Here is a 25,294-nt window from a genome sequence, read left to right as displayed (position 1 = left end):
ATCGTAGAATGGCTTGGGTTGGAAGGGACCTCAAGGATCATCAAGCTCCAATCCCTTGCCATATGCAGGGCTACCAACCTCCATATCCAGTGCTAGACCAGTCTGCCCAGGGCCCCATCCAACTTGGCCTTGAACATCTCCAAGGATGGGACACCCACAACCTCTCTGTGCAACCTGTGCCAGCACCTTTCCACTCACTTTGTGAGGAACTTCCCCTTGACATTGAATCTAAACCTTCCCATCTTGAGATTAAAACCATTCCCTCAGTGTTTTTTATGAATACTGTTTTTTTTTTCCCCCAAACTTGGGTCAAGTTCTGCATGTGGCAGTGTGGATTTTGGAATAACAGTGCAGCCAGGCTCTATATCCAAAATGGTTTATTTACCTGACATGTAAGGCCTTTCACCATTTTGTTGCATGTGTTGAACAGAACTCACTGTCAGACCAGCTGACAGTGCCCAACTTCCAATCAGAAACAAATCATCAAATAAAATGTATTGCAGCTCATCCTAAATAGCATTTTTCTCCTTAATGTGAAGGATGGGATCTTTGTAGTTAGTAATTGATGGCCACCATCAGATTGCAGTATCTTATTTAATTTAAACTAAAAGTTTTCCAGGTCCTGCTGGTGCAATATAAAGAAGTTCCCAATTTTTACTGTTCTCCTTCATATAAAATGGGTTTCCTTTGTCCAAGTCTGAAATCACAAAGTGTTGTGTACCTTTTGTACACCGTAAGTCAGTATTTCATCAGCAGCATGGCTTTTCCATTCACCAGTAGTGTTGGAGACTGGCAATTAATCAGGGACATCTCTCTTCCTTCGCTGAACTCTTCTGTCAGCTGGGCTATATGTCAAGTCAGAGAAGAGTAGCTCACAGCCTGCCTTTCTGATCTGCCATTAATTTAGTACCACTGATCTTTGTGAAAACCTTTTAGAAATTGTATTAACATTTTTCACAAGGATTCTCAGCACTTCAGTGTGTGAGTGCCTCTCAATCATTATCCTGTGACAGTAATCCTCACTTTGCAGCCAGGAAACCGAAGTGCGGAATTACTTGTTCAGATTCACATAGGAATTTTTTGACAGAGGTGGGAATGTGTCACATATTTCCTGAAGCTCAGCCTTAATCACTTCTCACTGGCGTGGTTATTATTATAACCGATGTATTTTTCTTTCCTTTATGACCTGAAGGAAGGAGGGGGGCAGTGGTGGTTTTGACCTTCCTCTGTTGAAGGCAAGGTGTAATACTCTGCAGGCTCTCGCACGGAATGTTTGGCACAATGTGATGCAGCACAGTAGCTCTTGTGTCAGCTGCAGGTACTCTGACGCTTCTCGTTGCCTCACAAAGAGCTTTAATACTTGTGGTGGCTTTGTCTGGAATAACTGGTATTGCTGATTGCCCCGTATTCAAACTGAGACTCTCCAGAAATGGCATGAATCCTTGAAGGAGGAATGGCCTCACGGGATCATTATAAGATGTTTGTCATAAGCTATAGATGGAAGCTTGAAAAAGAAATATGCATTGACTGTTCTCTGCATGTGAAGAAGTGGGTGAGGTGTTTATCTTATGTGATAATGGCAGCTCTATCTCATGAAATGACTTAAGTGTGTGTAAGATGGAACATGCTACAGCTAAACCCAAACAACTCTGATAAAACAGCTCTGTAGGGATTGGCAGAGCTTTCTGTGACCAACTAGTGCTAATTTTGAATAAACTTTGGAGCAGAGATGAGGTTGCGAAAGACTGGAAAAAAGCAATTATTTTGTTAATATTTACAATATCTGCAATTAGGATAATTTGCAGATTTGTCAGCGTGACATGACTCCTGGGTATAACAGTGAGATATCTAATGTTGAATAGTTAATGATGCTATTATAGTAGACTCATTTTGATTGGAATTAATGGCAAACAGTTCTTAGTGAGCAAATTTGGGTTTTCAAGGAGATTATAAATTTGGTTGGAAAATGTAATGGTGTTGGTGTCATGTATATAAAAAAGAAGCACAGACATTTAGATTTAAGAAGGTGGAATGATGCTGAACAGACCTGGGAGCCTATGAATTGAGTAAAGCCTGGATGATTAAATGAGTTGGGATTCATCAGTGGAAAATTTTGTTTCTAAACAGGGAAAACATACTGTTGTTATACTGTATAATACTTTATCAGTGACTTGAAAGAAATACAGGCTCATTACTGATACAGTGTGCAGTTCTTACAAAAACGAGGGGGGAGAAAGTAATAAATTCTGAGCAGGAAACTCTTGAGTGCAAAATGCCCTGAGTCACTAAAACACATTTTGCAAGTGGTTCAAACGGAGCAGTTGCACCTGGGAGCAGACCTGGGTGTTTGGAAAGTCTGCCACAAAGCTTGGTTAGATGTTGAGAATAGCTGTCGATAATCAGCTGTACGTGGATTCTGGATGTGACACAGTGGCTGAAGGATTACTTTGGTTTTTGGATGTGCAAACAAAGGAATAGGGCAAAACATAGGCTTTGTTATGACTGCATTTGTCATCATCCCACAGTTCTGCTGCCAGTAATGCAGGACGATGCTGATGGGCTCAGGCGAGCACTTTGTCCTGGTTCTGCTCCCAGCATTGTTTTTGTTTTGTGCAGTGACTCATAAACGGTGGAACAGAGAGGAGAAGCAAAAAATACCCCATTTTTACCCCCTTTCTCCTTCGCTGGATAACAAGTCTCCTTTTGATCTCTTTTTTCTCAGCCTTTAATTATCCGTTTCTTTGTGATCAGTGAGCTGGCCTCAGCAGGAAGGACAGGCAGCGTGTCCCAAGCGGACATGGGGCACCAGCAGTGGATGCAGTGAGGCTGAGAATGAGGACATAAGTGACAACTGCTGCACGGCCCTTCACTGCTTTGCCACAAACACTTTGTGTTAGGAAATGGAGCCTGGAGCCATCCTGCTCTCACCTGGAGCCAGACCTGCTCTTCCCTCCCTGCCCTGCTCCTACCTTTGAGCAGGCCTGCTTGCTGTGGGAAACCTAATCCCAAACCTACAGCCATGCCAGGCACTCTGAGCCTGCCAGATCAGCCAGCCGCATCCCATTGTATTTTAATTTGGGAAGTGTCACTGGGCTTTAATTTTGGGAAGTGACATCTCTGATCCTGTAAAACACGTTGTCATATCAATTGTTTTTGCTCATGCAGATCCGAGGGAACTAATGGGGGTGAATGTAACCACATGGTGCCCAAGAGAGTAAGTCCTTCATTACCTTTTGGTCTAACGAAGTCAGCTCTTGTGATTCTGTGAGCTCTTTTATTCCACCGTAATAAGGGAATCATCCAATTAAGTTTATTAAAGGGCTTCTTTGTTGAGATTCAGCACAAGGGCAAGAAATAAGTGCAGACATCTATCTCGTGTGTCGTCCTTAATTGTGCTTACTGTCCCTGACAAGGGAGGTGGGAGACGATTTTTGCTTTCTGGATTTTTCTAAGCAAAGAAGCAAAATTAAGGTGAAATAAATCACTGCTGTAAAAGCATAAAAAACTCAAATGCTTCATAAGTGTCCTAACTACTTAGAGCTGGAGAAAAAGGAGCAGAGCTCAGTAGCATTTAATAACTTTCATATAAATTCAGAAGCATTTTGAGGCTTTCAGACAGTTTAGCTTGAGCCCATTCACATTCCAGACAGGTTTTAATTTGGTCTGTTCTGAAAGTGAATCTAAATTCCCCAGCAACTGAATCAGAGATGGAGATTTTTCAGGGATCCTGAGCTGCATAAGTCCCATGGCAGACAGGAAGGGATCACTGCAGGAGTTGGTCAGCACAAACAGGAAAGATGGCACATCCAAGGAGAGGAGAATTTGTCCAAATTTGGAAGAAAAGTGGAAATCCAAGGAAGCGCCTTATCTTCGTGTTTCCTGAAGCAGGTAATGAAGGAATCCTCTGAAGAAGGCTGTGTGCCTATGAAAGGCCTGGGGAGCTGGCTGCAGTGAGGTGCTGCAAGGGACAAGGACAGAAGCAGGGTTCCCTGGCTCTGGCCCAATCCACCTATTTGTGGTTGGTCTTCTCAGCACAGCTCATTTATTTTTCTGTCCATGTCTCTTTGGCAGGACTCTTCTCTTCCTTGCAGTTAAGAAGTCCTTAAATTTTAAGTTGTCAGCACAGATGCCTTCTTATAGAAGGCTACACTTTGCAAAACAGAAGAGGCATTGGATTTTCCATACAAAGCATGGGAAAGAAAAGGGCAGTGTGGAGAAGACTTGTGTGTGTGAGTGAGAAGAGGCAGGACTGAGATGGATTTTGTGTGGGTGACTAGAGAATGGTTTGCAGTGAAGTGTAAATAGTTTGGTCTCAGTTCACTGCAGTGGGGATTACCATATGGTTGTGATTAAACGTGATGCGACTTGCAATTCTTCATCATGCAAGCAAGATGAAGAATTGCAAGTTAGGTGAGAAAACAGTTGAAGTTTTCTCACAGTTTGAAGGGAAAGATGCCAGGCTGTTGTCAAAAAGAAGACTGTTGGGTGGAGGGACAGGAAAATCTGGATGATCTTCAGGACAGGTAATTCTTAACAGCACAAGATACGTGGTTGTTCACCTGGAATACATCTAGAGTAGCAGTATGTAGGAGAGGTTAAGAGTTGTGGTCCAGGATGGGCTTAGGCACAGTCCTGCTGTAGAGTCAGATTCTCGTACCCACTGAAGCAGAGTGGCCATGTGCAGTCTGGCTTATGCTGGGATTTTGTCATTGAGGAGTACATTGAAAAAAGACAATGAGAAATGAAGATGCAGATCTGCTGGTCCATCAGTGGAAGGCTCTGAGCCGTTGATGTGCATTGCTGTGAGAAATGAAGAGGAGGTTAGGGAGAGAGCCGTGCACCCAGGTGAGATGACCAAGAAGCTATGAAGATGCTGCTTCCTGAGATGGAATCATCCAGGGCTGTCCAGCTCAGGCAGGTGCCAAGCTATCACTTTACATTTTACTCAGGAAATTGAAAGCAGGTCTTCTAGATATAAAGGAGTCTAAGGCACCTCTCATTTTATTGCTTTATTTTCAATAGCAGCCAGTTCTAGATACATTTTAGGAGCCTGACGAAGATCATTCAGTTTGTAAAACAGAGCAGTTTCTCCCTGGTCCCCAGCTGAGGATCCTTTTGTGCTCCAGAGATGGCAGCCTTGCAGCATTTTTGTCTATATTTACTCAGCGCTATGTAAGGTAACTGGGTTAACCTTGAACAACCAAAGCAGCTCATATAATGTACTGTGGGTGTCTGCTTGGCTGCCCAGCCTCCTTGGGGAACGGATTGACATAGGTAGAGTTGCACTTGCACTCATGTGTTCTTTTATTACACTCCTGCTGATGTAGCTTTATTCCAGCATCTCCATTCCCTGCAGACCTGTGCTCAGAAGATGACTTTTCCTTGTGCCCACCTGTCTGTGATAGCTTCAGGGAATGAACCCAAAACACGTGAACAACAGGCTGATGATCCATCCACCTGTGCAGCCTTCCTCCAGCACTCCTGCAGGAGTCATCGTGCAGATGCTGCATGGGTTGCTACAGTTTATTCCACGGCAGAGATTCTTCTGCATTCCCAGCTGATGCATGGACATCAATCATCTTTTAAAACTCACAACCATTGGCTTCAATTAAGATTCCAAGAAAGAAATACTGATATAATTCCCAAAGCAAAATCATAGGTATTTATCCTCTTTGTCGGTGGGTGTAACCTGTGTGTAATTAATGTGTGGAACAGCTGGAGAAGAATTTGTTGTAGTAATTTCCTTTAATTTAGTAGCATGCACATGTGTATTCAGTAGCGTGCCCCTGGTGCTCTAGCAATTAACTAATTCATCTGCCTGGCACGATAGAGAGAAAGTAGCGGGTTGTGATTGCAGTAAAAGAAAACATCCTGCTGCTTCTGCTCAGAATTGGAGAACGATTTGCTCCATATCTGGCTTGTGCATGCAGGAGAACACTGATGTTATTTGGCAAATTGTTTCTTGAGGATGTGAGGATAGCTGGAACTTTTGAAGGGTCTCCAACCGATGTTTTGTAATTACCAAGTAAGCATGCAAAAAAAGATGCATGAGATATTAAAGGTGGCACCAGAAGGACGTCCTTCTCTTAGCTTTACAACTTCCATGGCGTGTCAGTTTAGGAAAAAATGATAATGAAATTACATTCCTGGAAACAGTCTGAAATTACAGAGGTAGCACCGGATTTATAGTGCAATTAAAATGAACTTGAAAACATACTTCTTGCTCCCAACTTTCAGGCAGTAGATTTGGCAGTAGACCTGGTTGCACTGCAGTGAGTGGAGATGCTGCTGCACTGCACGGTTGTTTCCTGGACTGCATAGCTGGGCAGAGAACACTGTGTAGGTAGTCTCAGGTGATCTACAGATGCTGTTTTAATAAAGTTAATGAGCTTTCATGAAGAAGTTATCTTTTGGGGGCTATTTACCCATAACAAAAGTGGAGTTTATTAATTTATTTATAGTCTGTTAATTATTCCAGGTCTCACTTGAGGGACTGTGCTTGATTCTTCTTGACTCACTGTGAGATGTTCTTGACTCACGGTGAGATGATGTCTGTGCCAGAGGACGTGGAGTGGCACTGAAGGAGATTTGCAAGCCAAAGTGACCTGTGTTTCATTATATTGATCCCAACCCCTCCAAATTAAGACTCAGAATGGAGTCGAGGCATTGACTGAGCAAGAGGGTGTCTTTATTTATTAAAAGACAGGAGAGTGAGAGTGGAAAAAGAAAAGAGAAGAAAAGGAGACACTGTATTTTCTTCTCTGATGTCTACTGTCAAGAGTCTGTTGTTGTTTCTGGTACCCAGTGCTTTAGTTAGAATTGATTTATCCTTTCCAAAAATTTCCCCTCAAGGGCGACTAGTCCTACAGTCCTTCTGCAAAGGCAAAGGTAGTAAGAAATAAACGTGCAGAGATGAAAAGCAGTTGAGTGTCTTGCCAGATATCTCCATGCTCCAGCTGCTGACCCAGGCTGCTGTTGTCCATCTCTCAGACCAAATGCCACCAGCCTTTCAGGTTGGAAATTTTCCCAAGTGAGGAACCACTGCAGGCCCTTCTGTGGTTTCCACAGAGCAAGACCCAGCCCAGCTTTCATCTTTTCTTTCATCTTTGGGCCATGAATATGATCAAGAGGCTGAAGCATCTCTCCTACAAGGAAAGGCTGAGGGAACTGGGCTTGTTTAGCTTGCAGAAGAGAAGGCTCTAGGGAGACCTCATTGCAGCCTTCCTGTGCTTGAGGGGAGCTTACAGACAGGAGGAGGTGACTTTTTACATGGGACAAAGGGGAGAGGCATTAAACTAACAGAGGAAACATTTTGGTTAGATGTAAGGAAGAAATATTTTACTCAGAGAGTAGTGAGGCACTGGCACAGGCTGCCGAGAGAGCTGTGGATGCCCCATCCCTGGAGGTGCTCAAGGCCAGGTTAGATGGGGCACTGGGCAGCCTGGTCCCATGGAGGGCAGCCAACTCACCACATGGAGTTTGGAATTTGATGATCTTTGAGGTGTCTTCCAACCTAAGGCATTCTATGATTCTGTGATTCTAATAAATATATTGTTTTCCCTACCATTCCTCCCATGGCAGCAACACACCCAGCTTCACTGACATATAATGTGCAGCTTGCAGACAGCAGTTGTTTAATGCTCCATACATACATGCATCCCTTTTGCTTTGCATATTGGGAGCGAGGAGCAAGCATGCAAAAGACTCAAACCCCATCAACCTCATGCAGAAGGCAGCGTGCTGTGCCCATGGCCTTTGATTCCACTTTCACTAAGACCTGAAACCCACTGATCCCCAGGAAGAGGACCCTTAATTAAAATTAAAAAAAAAAGCTTTGTGCCCATAGAAGTATTTTGTGCATCCAGGAGGAAATAAACTCTGCATATAACTCAGGCCTGGGCACACAGCAGTTTGTGTAGGCTTCTGTTAATTGTATGTGGGAAGAAATTCATCTTTGCTTCTTTTATTGATTTGTTTTTCTGGGCTTTTCCCCTTCACCTCTCTAGATGAGCCTGCACGGTGCAGGGCTGTGTTGTGTGTAGATATTCATGCTAGCTGGAAAACCAGCACAGGTCACTGAAGAGACAGAGCTGTTGGAAAGGTCATGCCCAAGCTGGAGGCTGGGCTAATTATCTGTAACATTGCCACTCTAGAATGATTGCTCTATTTTGGGACTAGAGTTAAACCCCCATGGCAGTGTCTGGCGCTGAGAACTCATGCTCTCTGCTGAGCCTCATTGCGCAGTAGAGATTTCTACAGAGTACTACAGATGGGTGCTTAAATGCAGAATGGAGGCTTCAGGGCGCTGTGTTAGCTTAAAGGAGGTCATTCGTTGCTCTTAATAAATTTATTGCCACTCACCTTTTGGTTTTCTAGGGAAGGTAAGGGAAGTGCAGCAAATAAATCTGGTAAAAAATATCCCGCAGTGTATGTGTGATAATAAAATTCATGCACTTAGGTTAAGATTTTTGTGAAATTCAAGACATTTTTAACAGCAATGAGCCCAGTGAGGTGGCACAAAACACACATCTACGTAGCAGTGCAGGCTGAGGGTGGGAAGGTCTGGCTAACACACAGCTGGAATAAACAGGAGTGACCATGTTGAGACAAGCTCTGCGATCCTAACGGCACAAACTGAACTGAATTCATGGTGATTTCTCTTTCTCTTCTTTTTTCTCTCCTCCTCAGGTGGACGAAAGCTACTCTGCAGGCAGTCCTTCGAAAGGCATTTTCTCAAAAGGGCTCCAGAACCGACCTTCCAGCCCTGTTTCTGCCCCTGTGAGATCCAAACACAGTCCTGGCTCACCCAAAACTGTCTTCCCCTTCCCCTACCAGGAGTCTCCCCCACGCTCCCCACGTCGAATGAGCTTCAGTGGGATCTTCAGGTCCTCCTCCAAAGAGTCCTCCCCCAATTCTAACCCGTCTACCTCTCCTGGGGGCATCAAGTTTTTCTCCAGATCAAGAAAAAGTAAGAAATTGCTCATGTTATTTCAGGAAGATACACAGTACCTCTGGGCTTGGCCCATTCTTTACCTGCGGTAGTGAAGTAAGTGCAGAAGAGGCATGTGCTAATTGTTCGTTATCGCTTTCACTGTGTTTGGGGGTTTTGTCTGGCAAGTAGGGAATGACTTTTCCAGGACACCCATAACGGCTGAGGAGGGAAATCATGCATCAGAGTGTTGCTTAGAAATCCTGCTGCTGTGGCACAGGCAGTGTCCACGCAGTTTCATTGAGGCTGGTTGGACATCAGCTCCCAAGCTCAAGAGGAGCGGGAGCAGTCATGGGGCTTGGGGTGGAGATCGGCACGGACAGGATGTTGATTTGGGAGCTCAGGGAGGTTTGCTTGGGTAGACTCCATAGAGAACTGTCTTGTTTTTGGGTGAAAAAGAGGCCTTGACTCGATGGTTATAAATGATACGTTTACAATCAAATGACCACTAAGAGAGTGTTTGGGCTGCTCTGCTAGAATGTGAAATCATATGAAAACTGCTCTGACCTCCTTGGTTCAGAGCAGTTGCCTGCTTTGTATTAGGAACAAATTTGGCTTCTTCAACAGCCCGTGTGCTAATACAACATTTCTACAACTCAGAAATGAGGAGAGCTGAGAAAAGGCTTCGATTTCAATACTTTCTTGTTGAATGAAGATTCCCAGCGCCAATCTACAAAGGGTTATGGTTGCTCTGCCTTGGGGACAGTAGCTGTAGGAGGAGGATTTGGTTATAGGGGAAAGAGAGGAATGACTTTGTGCCACTGAGGTTGTTGGTTTGTCAGAACACAGTGTGTTTTCCTTCCTGGGAACAGAAGAAATAGCTTAAAGGTAATTTTTTGGCAAACCTTCAGAGACAACGTAGATACAGAGTTAATGATGCACATACCCAAGTTTGACTGAGTGTTTACTGCAATGTATTGATAGCTTTCTGTGACTTACAAACTGTGAAGAGGCACTTCCTTTTTCTTCAGCAAAATTCCTCTTTAAAATGTAGGTTTTAATCAGAACAAATAATTTTTTCACTACTTTTGTGTGCACTGACACAGCTATACAAACCTGTAGTGGATTTTTCTTTTAGTTGACCAGAAGTTCTGCTGCAGCTTAGTTGAGATTGCATCCCAGTCTTTGCCTCTCTCTGGAGCACCATTAGCAGACTGAAAGAGCCAATGTTTCTGGAGGACTCTGAGTGGACTGCAGGCATCATTTCTGCTCAAGGACATTTTTTCTCCTCTATTAAAAGTTCAAACCTGCTTTTATGCATCTCTCTGTTTCAAGCCTCATAGTAATTAAAGTCCATTTGAGCTCTTTTTGCTAGTCTAGATAGGCTTAAATGCTGCACAGGCAATAAGCTGCTGATGCAATGCACCAAGAAGAGCTCTCTGCTGCACGAATAACAGTGAGACACAGTGCATGGCAAAGCCATCTTGTGACATTTTAAAAAAGTAATCCCATCAAATAGCACCATTTTAATTTTTCCTAGCTAGGTACATCAGAATATTAAATAAAGGAATCTTTTCAGTAGTCAGCAAAATCCTTTTGATAAGGTCACATCACAGGAACAGGCTTGGAATGGGGCCATGCTATTTTTGAGCTGGCGGAAGATCCCCATGACCCTGCTGCTCCAGGGAGGGTCGCAGGAGCTGTGCTGGGTTTGGCTGGGTTTTGTTGTTAAGGCAGAAGGAACTGCCTCCTGTGAGGGTGTGATGGTTGAACGGTGTATAAAAACAATAACTTGTCCCATTCTGCAGCTTTTTGAAGATCAGCATTTCATACCAGGTGCTTTCACGTAGTTCAGCTCGCTAATGGCAAGGCTCGTGCAGACACATGTGCCTCACTGTCACATTAAAGCAGGTTTTATTCACACTGTGCTTAACACTGATTGGTGATGAATTACACTTTTAAGATTTATTGTGTTTGATTGATTTGTCTTTAATTGTATTTAACAAAACCTTTTCAGGACTTCACAAAATGTATGAAAGTTAACATTTCTGTTGCATTGTTTAGTTTTTCACAGACCAAACTTTTACATCCTGCTACTTTGCAAAGAAAGAATAACCCTATGCATTATGAAGCACTATCTTAATTGGTTACGTCCCACTCAAAACAGAGTCTCCGTATCCTTCACACCATTTTCTGAGTGACAAGAGTTCTCAGTGACTCCTCAGCTCAGAGACCTCAGATCTGTGCAGATGCTGTGCTGCAGAGCTCTAAGAGCTAACGCAACACATGGCTACACGTTTCCCAAGGTATTTGAATGCTTCTGTGATCAAAATTGTCACATCCTTTGTGATTAAAATCCCATTTTCTCAAGCATCTTGGGATAGCTGTGTTAAAATGAATGGGGCTTAGGCTGCTTTATTCCTTTGGAAAATGACAGCGTGCTGAAATCACATGGGCTTGCTGTTCTTGCCTGCCCTTGCAGCCGATCAGCTCTTGGCACTGTGTTAGCACTATTAAAATGAAAATTACTTGCATGCTGGGCTGCATTAGCAGGAGCATTGTCAGCTGGCTGAGGGAGGTGATTCCCTTTTGCTTAATGCTGCAATGCTGGCTCCAGCACTTGGCTCCACTGTATGAGAGACAGGGATGTACTGGAGTGAGCCCAGTGAAGGACACTGGGTTGGTCAGGGGCTGCAGCACAGGGCTAAGGAGAAAAAGAAGACATTTTCTTTTCATTAGTTAACTAATGAGAAGCTATGGAGATGGCAGAGCTGGGCAGCTCAGGAGCTCACAATGAAGGGACAGGAGGCAGCAAGGGCAGCTGCAGGCAGACATTAAGAAAAATGTTCTTGTTGGGGGTGACATAGCATCAGAGCAGGGGACCATAGAGATGCCTTACAGCAAATCTGCACTTTATCCAGGCAATCTACAACTGAAAAAAGCACCGGGCTGAAGTCCACAAGGTTAGTAAGGATTTTTTCCCCAGCTTTACCTGAGTTGAATCCATTCTACACCCCTTTTGCCTGTCATCTTGGAGCAGTATGCGTGGGAAGTGTATGCCATCTCTGCTGTAAATAACATCCCCCATCTTTCCTCTGCCTTGTTCAAAACACACACTAACCTGTTACTCTGCGTATTCCTTGTTTTTCTTGGAAGCAACCTCTTCCTGGCTTGTTTTCATTTCAAAGACTGTGTGTAGTGTTTGCAATGTTTTGTTTCCCGTGTAGCTGTTCTTTTCCCAGTGAAGGTATTTTGCCATTTGAAGATACACAGTTTACATGAACTGTTTGGGTAGGACAAAGTTAAACCGAAAAGTGATCTGCAGACACGAGTTAAAACATTTTCCAGTTTGATGTAAGGGGTTTAATGCAGTTTTTAATATTTTATTTTGTGTTTTGTTGATAGCCTAAAGCTCATTTTTGGGTCTTTTCCTTTTGATTTACCCCAGTTCAACATCCAGCCATAACCCCTTGCCCTGATCTCAAAATCTATTTGCCTCGAAAGGAAAGATGCCTTCCTGCAAAATGAACTGCTAGATGTTTGCAGGGAAAGCTTTGTAAGAGCAAACTGGGGGCACCAGTGACCAGTGTCCCACCTTGAAAAGCAGCAGATGCTGCAGCCACCGTGTTCCCTCCTGGCAATGGGCTCAATGTGATCCTTACTGGGAGGGTGTGTGCACATCCCAAAGCCAGATGTGTTCTGAAGGCAGAGGTTTGCATGTGGGAGGTGAGGAGCTCACTATCTGGCATTGCCTGCTGCTGAAAGTGTGGGCAAGCGAGCAGCCATGGAATGCTGAGCAATTGCATTCTGATTATTTGTAGATGATAAGAAAAAAATGAGCAAACGAGAATTTTCTAATTTTAGAAAAGCACTTGTGAGGTGTAGCTGTCACAGAGCTAACAGCAGCTCACCACAGACAAGAACAAAGAGCCAATGTATGGGTGCGTGTTCAAGTCTGAAGTGCTGTGAAAAGTAACTCCACAACATTGGTGTTGTGGAACTGCTGTCCAACTTGTCGTGGGCTTGCGAGGACGCTGCATTATTGGCTCACAGGACAAGGAATGGTTTTAAGCTCAAGGAGGGGAGATCTAGATTGGATATCAGAGGGAAGTTCTTTACAGAGAGAGTGGTGAGGTGCTGGAACAGCTGCCCAGAGAGGCTGTGGATGCCCCGTCCCTGGAGGTGTTCAAGGCCAGGTTGGATGGGGCGCTGGGCAGCCTGGTCTAGCATTAGATATGGAGGTTGGTGGCCCTGCATGTGTCAGGGGGTTGGAACTTGGTGATCCTTGGTGTCCCTTCCAACCCAAGCCATTCTATGACAAACAGGGCCCCGTACTCCAAAGCATTACTGAGTCTTGGCTGTTTAAGCTCTGCTAGCTGTGAGTGCACACCCCGAAAGAGAATGCATCTGGTCTCTGGGTGAGTTTGCACGAGTAGGTATAAAGCTCAGAGAAACAAGAAATGGCACAAGTTTTCTCTGAGTAGTGCAAACTATGGTGATCTGAAGAAAATGTGGGAGGATGATCTGCACTGCAAGGAAACACAATTCAAATTTCATTTTTCCATGGTTTTGCATGAGTTTTTGCTTCAGAAACAGTATGTTCTCACATCAGAAACAAGACATACAAATAAAAGAGGAGAGCATTCTTTCACTGAGTGAAAACTAGGCAGCTATCCCTGTAGACATATTAACGTCAAGTACAGTGAACATTTTATTAAAAGCACATGGTTGTAGGAAATTTAAGTTATTAGAAATTGAACTTTCTACCAAGGGCTGAACGCTGTCTCTGAAAGGCAGCAGGGCATTTTCCAGACCTGTTTCCCCTTCCAAAAATACCAAGGTGATAGCAGTAATCACAACGCATCGGTGGTGCTGCCAATTTTGCCAGCAAAGGAAATCAATTAAAAGGTTTCTGTTGACCTAAAACTCTGGGCTGTGATGGACAGAATCAAAACATAAATTAGCTCAGGATTAAAGGTTGTTTAACGAATGCTGTATCTAAAATTACACAGCTTTCCAACACCTTGAAGCTGGTGGTCAGATTTGCATAAAGGTGAACTTGTACTGTATTTGAGGAAGGAAGTATTTTTCAACATAAAATGCTCATTTTCTGCTTTCTCATCGTAAATAATTTTTCTGCTTTGGAAATTCAGTGCTATTGACTGTGGTGCCCAACAAAATCCATAAGGCGGAGTCCTGGTGCTCCAGTAATAAAGGGCCAGATAGGTGGTGGTGGTGATTTTTTTTTCAGAAGAATGCAAGAAGCAAAAAGGTAAGGCTGCCAGATATTGTATTTGTCCTATTAATTTATATTTTCAGAGAACATTTTGTGGTAAGAATATCCTCTCTGTAAGGAAAGGTTATAACTATACTGGTTTTTACCCATAGATGGAGCCAGCAGCTTTCATTTCCCATAGCCCATCCAGCTGGGCAATCTTGTAGGCCTTCTCACCGTAGCAGATCTGTATTGAATCTTTTCTTCAAACTTCCAATTGCAATTCATGTCTGCCAGATTGTGCTTCGTATTCCTGATGTTTAGGTAATAATTTCCAGTGAAGCAGCAGGTTTTCAGTTTGACACAGGCATGGGATGCCAGGAACAGGCATCTCGTGTACCATAGGATCAAGCTGTTTGCCTACAGCTGCTCTTAACCTTCCCATGCTGTACAGGTTGGTCTGTCCTCCCTCATACCAGCTTCTGGAATCTACATCTGGATTTCTAATCAACAAATTCATCCCATAGTCTCCCACTCTTCAAACAAGAGCAGAGCAGGACAACCCCTCCACTTGGTGGCAGCGCTGGGCTGATGCACACAGGGCATGGTTGGCCCTGCTGGCAGCTGATTCAGATCCAACTGTTGTCAACCAGAACTCTGATTTCTGGTTGTGACTCTGCCCTTAAATCTGACTAGATGGTGCAAGGAATGGGGTGTGGAAGGATGGGGCTGCTTGGCTGCACTTCACCTTGGGATGCTGGCAAAGGCTTTTCCTACTTCATCCCATAAAACCTAGGGAAGGTACAGAGCCATTTCTGTCTTCCTCCACTTCCCAGTACTGCCGTGCAAGTACATCTAACTGTGATTGCTCTAGCTTGTTTTGCCCACCAAGTCAGACAGAAGGCTTAACACTATTCATTTCAATCTTATCTACACTGGAAAAATGACTTTCTGCAGACAACACGTGTCAGCAGCACGGCTGCATTTGAACTGCTGCCACATGGAGCTTTGCATGGCCACAGACCAGCCATGTTCAGCCCTGGTTCCTCTGCCAGTTACTGACATCAGCTGTCAGCAGCAGCTGATTTTTCTGGTTAGAATGTGCCCTTGGTGATTGGCTTTACTTAATTTGGAGGGATCTCTCAATGCGTTTCCCATTTCACCTTTGTTTCCCATGGTCAGTGTTATTTGTAGTTTGCATATATGGAGTACAGCCAGCGTACTTTTGTATACTTTACCAATCTTTCTAGGAAATAAGAGTTTCTCAGGCTATCTTCAAACTGTTAGTGATTCAGATGCAATGATGCAAAAAAAGGGGTAAGTTTTCAGTCTCTGGCTTTCATCAGTATGTTATGGGATGGACGTGGGATCGGAGTCATTCTCATTTTCAGTCTTTCCTGGGATTTGGACTATGGAACGTGCTATAAATGATTGCTTTTGCTAACTAACCAAGGTACTATTTCTTGTACTGTATAGATGAGAAGACAGTGACCTTAGTTCTATATTGACTCTTGTGAAGACTCTTACTGGCATGCAGGGGAAAGAGAAATCCTCACTCGGTAAAATGATGCTCTCCCTATTTATTTGTATATCAAATGTACAAATAGAAAATACACACTTTGAACCTCCGAGAGGTTGATGAACCCTGGTGCTCTTTCCCTGCCAGTCTCTTTCAAATCCTTGTGAAAGAGAGGTCTGCAGGGCAGTGCTCACATGCAAGTGACTTTGTTTCCCCATTGGCAGTAAAGCTAATGAGAGAGTTTCAAAGTCTCAAAGTATCTAATGACAGCAAAGTATTTGGAAACAAAGTGCGACTTGGTTTGGTTTGGGTTTTTTCTTTTTGAAAATATTTGCAGTTTGAAAATCCAGGAAAACAAGTATGGGGAGCTTTTCAAACATATGGGGATTTAATTTACATAGAGATCAACCATTTCAGAATTTGGTTCCTAGGCAAATACTTGGTTTTAAGTAATAAAGAAGGCCTGTTTATTTTAGTAGCTTTGTTCACATCCTTAGTATTAAGTGCACTGCTTCACCTGAAGCTTAGTGAATGCTAGTCATGATCTCATGGAAGCTGCATTGTGTGTTCAATCTCTTTTGAAATGCGGTCTGAGTCTGAGTGTTATCATTCTCTTAAAGTATTAGAGCCAAACTTGATATATATCATGGGTTCACAGAGTCCTTTCTTCTTAGATAAAAGCCATGGAAAATGCCTCAAAAAATGATGAATAAAGATGATGTTTTGTTGTGGAATACTGAAACCCAAAAAAACAAAAAACATAAAACCGTGACATAAATGTTCAATCAGTCAGTTTTCTGATCTGGAAAAATATGGAATGAAAGAACCCAATCGCATGGCAGAAAAATACATTGTTTGGGGAATATAATGTGTGTTGTATAGGAAGTGTAGAGAAACCCCAGACTCAGTCCAGCAACCTGCAGTTTATCACCACATCTGGTTCTGGATGAATAACCTGGGAAGATGAGGTAGGACTTTTGATTGTGCAATGCCTTCGAGGGCCTTCTTAATCTTGCATAGTAGCCCAGTGGCATGAGAATGACCTCTGACATTTGGTGTTGGCTGGCAACCATCAGTCATTTTCTAATGTGCCCTTGGTGAAGGTGGTGAAGGAGACTTTAATACAGCAAGATGCACGACTTCACAGGCTGAGAGCTGTGGACACTCAGTTTGACTGCTGGTACAGTGAATGTCAGTTATACATTTTCTATGGATTTTCAGGGAAGATGTTTCTCCAATTTCTAGTAGGCTGCTTGCATGAGAAGTAGGCATGGGCAGACACTGCAGACTGGCAGCTGAGCTGGTACAAACCACCATGTCAGCTCCCAGCACTCGCTTCAGCATAGGTGAATTGGGCAAGGTGAGGCTGTAGCTCCCATTTTAACTTGGTCAGGAGTTGGAGCACCTTAGAGCAGCTTGTGTAGTTGTTCTGCAGCTATGGAGTTGTTGGCCCATTTCGTGTAGACAGAAAAATGAAATGCATGTTGGTTGTCGCTGGGATGAGAGGATGTGGAGAAGCACAGAAGTTTTCTTTCAGTATAAAGCTCTGCATAGTGCCAGGCTTTGGAATTTTTTTTCCCTATCACCACACTAAGTCAAATGTCAGAATGGATTAGGAGACCTAAAGTCTTTTTGTACTTGCAAGTTTACAGAGGTGAAAACGCCACAGAAATTGTCTAGTACCAAAGTTAATGCCACTGATCTAATTCACTTCTTTGTGTGTCAGTGTAATGGAGGTAAGTCCTCCCATGCTGCTTGTTATCTGACTAAAGTAAGCTTACATATTTGCTTTTGTCAAAGCAGAGAGCAATGGTGCCACTTATAAAAATTACTTGGTTTCCTAGCCTAAATTGATTTAACCAATTTGCATTTTATTATTCTTAAAATAATCAACATGTCAGCTGGAGGAGGCTAGAAGACTTGTTCTTGAAATAAAAAGAGGACAGGCAAGGTCTAGCCATGTCAGAATATGAGCTTGGGTCTTTTCATTGAATCTATGAATGTGTCCCAGCTGTCAGGACCTTTGAAGAAGTTTGTTTGAATCATGTATTCTCTAAGCAGGATAATGTCTGTACTGGAGCCAGTAACCATTGCTGTGGGTGCTCTGACAACCCAGCACAACTTCTGGCAGTTTTCCCTGGCACAGTGTGGGACAGACATAGTGAATTAAGGGCACCACTGTGCAGAGGACCCAATTCAGGTCCAGAAAAGTGTTTTAATAGTCATAGGGGTGCATGTGCACATCAGTTGGTGCTGTGTGCACCATCTGAGGGTTGTCAGGATGGAGTTTATCATACACTCAGAAGCTCTATCAGTGGATTTCCAGCCAGGATATGCAAAGTGAGTGTCTGTGGGTGTTCTACAAAGTGCACGGGATGGGACAACAAGATGAGAATTCATTATAGCCTCATTTAAAACTGTGATAAGCAAAAAACTATCTTGTTGTAATTTAGAGAGCAATGTCCTGCAGAGTGACCTTTCTGAAGGGAAGTATTGAGTCTGTAGTTACCTGCACACTATGAGCAACAATCCGTAATTCATATTCTCTGCTGGTTGCTTTTGCTTTGGTCCACTTTCAGTATGCTGGAATGCCCAGCTAAACAGCACCCCTACAGAGCATTGCTGGAAAGGCTCACATGTCAAAAACTCTTATGGCAATCATAGAAACACAGAGCCAGCAGGGTGCTCTGGGATGGGCCAGCAGGCTGGCGGCTCTCCCCACCCAACAGAGAACAGAGTGTATGCTGAAATCTAAATAGGATCTTTCTGAGACTGAATGTAAGTGCAGCTCTGAGAGCCCCATGAAGGCGTGTGGTACAGCACTGTGGTGACAAGTGTGTGTGTCAGCATCAGCTGTATCTCCCTGGAGCTCATACCCAACCATGAAACATAGGTGCCCTTCTGTGGGCATCCTGCTGCTCCTCTGCTGTACTGAGAGCCGGGATTGCTTCGCATACCTGCGGGTGCTTTGCTTTAGGTTTAGCTAAGGGCCCTTTTTTATGCTTATTTTTGCTTTGCTTCTAACCCCATTCAAAGAGTGAGGGATAAAAGCAGCCCTCCATCCAAGATGTGTAGCAGTAGTAATTTCTGGAGTTGTTCAGGGAACCAAGTTTTCATAGTCTCAGGAGGGTTTGTCATTGCCAACAGTGGGGTCAGAACGTAGCTCTCAGTATGAAGGACATTTCATGGTGCTGACAAATACCACATTGTGGCACAATTAATTGCTTCTTGGGAAGCCATATGAAGGTAAGCCATTCATTCATCACATGTTGTTTAATGACTGGCATTATTTGGGAATCCTGAGCATCTCATTTCAGGGTGACTGAATATTTCTGCTTAACCACCTGCATGTGTTGGGCAGGTTTGGTGTCAGATTTGTTTGCTTACCCTCGGTATAAGGTTTCCATAGCTCGTAATGTTCACGGTCTTACTGCAGATTGGCTTAATGGATTGCACATAGCAGCCTGACTCATGACTCCAGCAGGACATTGCTGGTTGCAGCTATTTGATCTTGTTTGCAGAGCCTCCATCTCCAACCCATGGAGGTTTCTGTCTCCAATTCCACCCAGCTGCCTCCATATCAGAGGCCAAATCTGTGTTTAATCCACGTTTTAACCCATGCCCAAAATTCACATCTAAATGCTGCAAGGGCAGGACTTTTGGATCATACAATTGTAGAAGGGACCTCTGAAGGCCATTTAGTCCAACTCCCTTGCAGTGAGCAGGGACCCTATGGCTAGATCAAGCTGCCTGGGGCTTGATTCAGCCTCACTTTGAAAGTCTCCAGGGACAGGGCATCAACCACAACACCAGGTAATCTGTTCCAGTGCCTCACCACCTTCACTGGGAAAGATTTTTTCCTTATATCTAACTTAAATCTACCCTCCCTGAGCTTGAATGATGGATGATGGGGAAAGAACCACACATGAATATGTAGGACTGAAATGAGAGCATATACATGTGGCAAATAACACCCATGCAAAGCACCTGCTGCCTTGAGTTTGCTGCAGAAAGGGTGCACTGGGCTGCATTAGGCACATAGGTGCAAAGAGGAACAGTTTGAAACTGAAAGAGGGAAAATTTAGGTTAGATGCTAGGAAGAAATTCTTTATTCAGAGGGTGGTGAGGCACTGGCACAGCTGCTCAGAGAGCAGGCACAGCTGTGGATGCCCCATCCCTGGAGGTGCTCAAAGCTGAGTTGGATGGGGCGTTGGGCAGCCTGAGCTGGTGGGAGGTATGGGGTGCCATCGGATGGGCCTTGAGGTCCAATGCAAACCATTCTGTTATTCTATGGTAGCACATGCCTTACTGCAAAGGATTTTTCAAAGGCAAAAGTCACAAAGAGCACGTAGCAAGGTAATAGCAATGGTGTTTTGGCTCAGCAGTGCATGGGGCCTTCTTTCAGCTGCACATGGTGCCAGTGCAGCTCTGGCCTAAACTTGTTTGGGAAAATGAACTTCAAAAAGGGTTCAACATAAGTGCTTAGATGAGCAGTTAGCTGATTTTTTTTCATCTTTTACAAGAAAGCATTTCTCCTTCCTTGAAGCTGTGTAAAATGTGGTTTCTATCCCCGTGCATGTCGAATTCTGCTATATTGTGCATTTGACAATCTCCAGACTTGGCTGTCTGAAGTTAACAGCATAATTCTTTGCTGAGGCACCCATGCTAGGAAGCTGATTGACTTAAAGAAAGAAAGAAAGAGAGAGAGAGAGAGGGAAAGAGAGAAAGAGAGAAAGGAGGGAGAGAGGGAACAACAGAACTTTTTAAATTCAATAAAGCAAACATGGAGAGGAAATATTTTGCATAATTTCACTGTTATTTGCTCATCACTTGCATGAAGGTCATGAGCAGTAAGGAATAGTTTCCTGTGCAAGCACTTAAGCATTGGTCTAAATCCATCAGAGCCAAAGGAAAGCCCTACTTCCTTTACAGTCAAAGGCACTCTGACAAAAGCCTCGTTAACAACCATTTCCACCTTAAAAACATAAATAGTAATAATGAGGCTTAGCACCTACCTGGCATCTTCTATGTTCACTGGCAGAAAGCTTTCAAGCAAATGGTGGCAATTAGTGCAAACCAGTTTGTACAGCTGTCCAGATTGCGTTCAGTCAGAAGCTCAGCCTGCAGAAAAATACATGACTTATCAGCAGGTTCTTGCTAATGCTCAGCAATGACAGGCAGAGATCAGTGCTCTGAGTTCAGAGAAATGACCAAAGCCGGGGCTATAGGGTAACAGCTCAGAGCTCTGTTGCACTGGTTAGGAATATTTTTCTTTTTTCCCTGGTTTCTTTTGTGGTTGAAACAAAGACTAAGAAAGGAACTGAGGTTTAGCATTCTTAATTTCATCAACGTATGTGATTAATAGTCATCACAGAATCAGAATCACAGAAACACCAAGGTTGGAAAAGACCTTCAAGATCATCCAGTCCAACCATCCACCTATCACCAATAGTTCTCACTAAACCATGTCCCGCAACACAACATCCAAATGTTCCTTGAGTATCCTATTCCTATTCCCTAGTGATGGGCCATAATTCCTACATGTTTGTTTAACCACAGTTATTTATGCTTCCCTATTATTATCTGGACCATAGGGATGAGGAATGTGTAAAAATCATCGAAGTATGAAAATGCGAAAAAAAAAGTCAGGTTGTCACACTTTTGCAAGTTATGCCGAGCATCTCCATATGCCACAGTAACATGTACCATCAATAAGATGATGTGGATGAGAGGATTGAGTACACTCTCAGTGAATTTGCAGATGACACCAAGCTGGGAGGAAGTGTTGGTCTGCCTGAGGGTGAGATGGCCCTACTGGGCAGGCTGATCAATGCACTGAGACCAGCAGTGAGAGCTTAGCATGACCAAGTGTCAGGTCCTGCACTTTGGCCACAGCAACCCCATGCAGTGCTACAGGCTTGGGGCAGAGTGGCTGCAAGTCTGCGTGGAGGAGAAGGACCTGGGGGTATTAGTTAATAGCTGGCTGAACTGCTGTTAATTAATAGCGGTGTGCAAGAAGGCCAACAGCATCCTGGCAAGGATCAGAGATAGGGCAGCCAGCAGGAGCAGGAGGTGATCATCCCTCTGTACCGGCACTGGTGAGGCTGCACTTCGAGTGCTGTGTTCAATGTTGGGCCCCTCACTATGAGAAGAAGACATTGTGGCCATTCTAGGAGTGCAATTTAGGGTAAAGCACCTTGTTATGTATGGCTGTAGCAGGAGGTGCAGGCGGTCAGAGTGGTTGCAGGCACCTGGGAGATCCTGAAAAGCTTCTTCTGTGGCACCAGAGGCAGTACGTTAGAGCACGGGGTTGCGTAAATTCTTGGGAAAGTGGCCCTGGGTCAGCTCTTACTCCATCTGCAGTTTCTTGGCATGGGATTTATTATTAAGGCAAATTACTGCAATTAAATCGCTTTAAAGTCAAACACGAAACGCTTGTGAAGGCAGCACGAGAGACAGAGGCACCAAACAAGCCTGCTCCAGCAGCGATCATTCTTTCCACTGTGTGTTGCTGTGGCTTTGTCCTTTCCAATTTTAAAGTTTGAAAATAAGCAAGGTGATATTTATAGGGACGTGTAGGCATCACTCAGAAGGAGTTAAACTATTGAGGCTGCACGTCTAGACTTAGAAAGCATGCTCTGGTATCATGGGTGCTGCCAGCTGCTTGCATATTTGAATCCAGAAAAGTTATTAAGTAAATAAAACAAACTGCACTATGGAAGTGCCCAAGCAGCATGTCATTTCCTTGGGAAAATAACCCCACAGGGTGCTGAGACCTGCTGCAGCAGAGCATGAGGATAACTCCATCATTCCTCACATAGGAAACATCAGGGACCAGACTGGAAAATGATCTGCAGAGGATTTTTTGATTCTCTGTCATCTAGCTGCCAGGACGAGCGGCTTTGTGATTTTGTACTTGCATTTCGGTTCTGTTTCTGTTCTGCCCTAAGCCCTCTCTCAAATCCTTCCAAATTCTTTACCATAAAAGATTATAAAGCACTACAGCACTCCACTAAATGGCATCGAGACTGTTTGTGCACACTGTATATTTGGAGCAGTAAAGAGAATAAGTGAGAAAAATTTACTTCCCCTTGGGGTAGCTGGATTTTTGCCATCAGCGAAACCTGGAATCCACCCACTGTAATGAACAAATTAGCAGGTGCTTGGTAGTGCTCTTTCTCCCAAGGCTGCATGGGTACCCAACATAATGATCTACTGCAAGCACTCTGAAAAGCGATGTTAAACGTCGCTGCTCTGGAGGTCATGGAGAGATGGCTGCTCTGGAGAGATGGCTGTGGGAGCCTCGGCGGTGACTGCAAAGCATACAGTGCTGTCACTGGGACACACTAAAGAAGGAGCCAAGTCTTAATCACATAAACAGATTCTCATATACTGTCCCCGTGCTATTTTGTAAAGTGCTTATATAACTGAAAAGATTAACCTTGGAGAAAGAAGGATAGAAAAATATTTTTATGACTTCTTATTTATGGCTTTACTACGGTTGAGGAATTAATTCGTATTTTACAAAGCCAAGATGTGGAGGAGGAGAGAGGAGCAGAGCTCTGAATAAGGGCAGATATTTGCACGGCTATCAGAATATTAACGAAAACCCCAAATCCTGAGGAGTTATTGCTGTCAAATGCAGACATGCAAGCAAATCCTAGAGTGGAGCAGAGCTCAGTATCCAAGCAACGTCAACAATTTTTTGCTAAACTCCTGCTGACGGCTCTTGCCACTTTATGGTCACATTAAAAAAGAAAATGCCTGACATCACTGAAATTCTTAGAAATTAATTTCTCATCCATCCAACAGATGCAAGGCTTGGCAGCACAGAGCACATGCAGGTCTTGCAAAAAGTCAGAGTCAGGCAGGGGAAGAAAAGCCTTTGGTGAATGTGAGGCTGGGAAGGAGTTGCTTTGTTTCTCTGTGTCTGAGGCACTTTGTTTCTCAATTCCTGGTCCTCTCCCTTGGAGACAAGGCATGACTCTGTCTCTGGTCATGCAGCAGCTCAGGAGTCTCTGAACTCATCTCTCAGTCCCATTTCAGTATTCCTTGCTCACCTCCTCTGCCCTCTCTGCCAGTATTTTATTATGACTGGAAACAGCCTACCTGGTTTACAGGAATATGTTGCTTGGAGCCATAATTTCTTTTTTTCTTTTCCTGTCTGTTAGCACAGAGGTTCTAATATAATTTTGCTCCAGTTGCATGCAAATAATATGACTATCAGACATGCCAGGCCTTATTGCTAGTTACAAAGACCATGGCAGGGAGTTGTGGTTTGGTTTTGCTTTTTTTTTCCCGCACCTGTATTAATTAATAATAACAACAAAAGCATTCAATCTGGTAGGGTTTTCCAGGCTTTTTAAGGGTAAGCTGGACTCTGAGAGCCAGGACCAGAGCAGTCTGCACCATGCTGGACTATGGATGCGTGGTGCTTTCAGGGCAGAGCAGGAAATGCAACAACAGGGTTTTGTGTTGTTGGAGGTAACCAGAGCTTTGTAACCATAACGTTGAGTCTTTCCTTTGATTCCCAACTTGGAACTTAACCCGATTAATTATGTTTGGGCTACTTTATGGAGTACTTTCTGCTTTAAGCACTCAAGTCACTGCACAAAGTCGGTCCTTGGACAAGATTTGAGAATCTGATGGCACTGTACAATGTGTTCTGGTCATCTGTGGTACTACTTTAGATCATTTTCAACAGAGGTTTACAAGGTAAAAAAAGGAGTGTAATTGGCCTAAAGCACTGCTAAGCTAATTCACCATTTAATGAGATTTCACAGTTCCAGAAGTTTCTTTTCTAAAGCATTGGTCTGGGAACTGAGTCAAGCTGGGGTCAGCCCAAGCACTGGGTACCTGCCCTCTGACTCATGAGGGTGTCTTAAAATCTAATACCCAAGGAAGAATTACACAAGGAGTTACTGTTGCTTCTTGTCGTTCCATCTCTGGGATGCTCTCCCAAGGACATGGTCCATGGCTTTTTCTTTCTCTCTATTGGGAATATTGGGAATGTTTGTTGAAAGGTTTCATACTGTTTTTTTTCCCTCCTGCCAGGTACTGCCTGTGCAGAGTGTCAGGCTTGGATTTTCCAGCAGTATTGACTTACTACCACATAGCTTCCAAGTTTCCAGCCCTCCTGTCATTTAGGCAAAAAGAAGAACTCAGAACTCCTTCTCTAGTTCGTGTCTGCATTGGTCCTGGCCAGCCCACTGAGATTTTTCACACAATCCTAAATATAGCATCTCTGAACTTGACACTGCTTGGTCTTTCCACTTGCAAAGTAAATAAATATGGAGCTTTTTACGATCCCAGACATCCCATGCTGTTCCTTCACTCACTTCCATCACAGCAGCTTATAAACTGGATGCTGTGGTGCATTGGGTGCTTTTTCCAAGTTATGCCTCTGCAAATTGCACAGATCAGTAGAATTATCAAGAAATTTGGGTTTGGGTTGTTTCTTGCTCATTGCAGACATCAAATCAATGCCAGCTTTCCATTATACACACACTATCTCAGGCTTTTTTCCTTCTGTACCATGGCAGACTGCTGAGCTCCCTAGATTGCCATGTCAGTAAGCTGCAGGGTCTGTCTTTCTCACTGTGCTTTCATCTCTCTTGAATTCAGTGAAGTT

The 25,294-nt window shown here is 43.8% G+C and overlaps 1 protein-coding gene across 4 annotated transcripts in view; it reads left to right on the top strand.

The window, feature by feature from the left end:
- Nucleotides 1-25,294, top strand: part of PRKAG2 (protein kinase AMP-activated non-catalytic subunit gamma 2) — a 183,138-nt gene that overhangs the window by 62,429 nt on the left and 95,415 nt on the right. For 3 of the 4 annotated variants that reach the window (XM_052693169.1, XM_052693166.1, XM_052693168.1), the window contains one exon: nt 8,689-8,968. In XM_052693169.1, the coding sequence (XP_052549129.1) occupies nt 8,689-8,968 (280 nt within the window). Of the gene's footprint in view, nt 1-8,688; nt 9,047-25,294 lie in introns of those variants that run through there. The other variant, XM_052693171.1, reaches the window with a different exon arrangement.

The sequence above is a fragment of the Tympanuchus pallidicinctus genome, unplaced genomic scaffold (assembly GCF_026119805.1).
Source record: "Tympanuchus pallidicinctus isolate F22 unplaced genomic scaffold, pur_lepc_1.0 scaffold3, whole genome shotgun sequence".
Lineage (NCBI taxonomy): Eukaryota > Metazoa > Chordata > Aves > Galliformes > Phasianidae > Tympanuchus > Tympanuchus pallidicinctus.
This window is presented reverse-complemented; position numbering and strand designations above follow the sequence as displayed.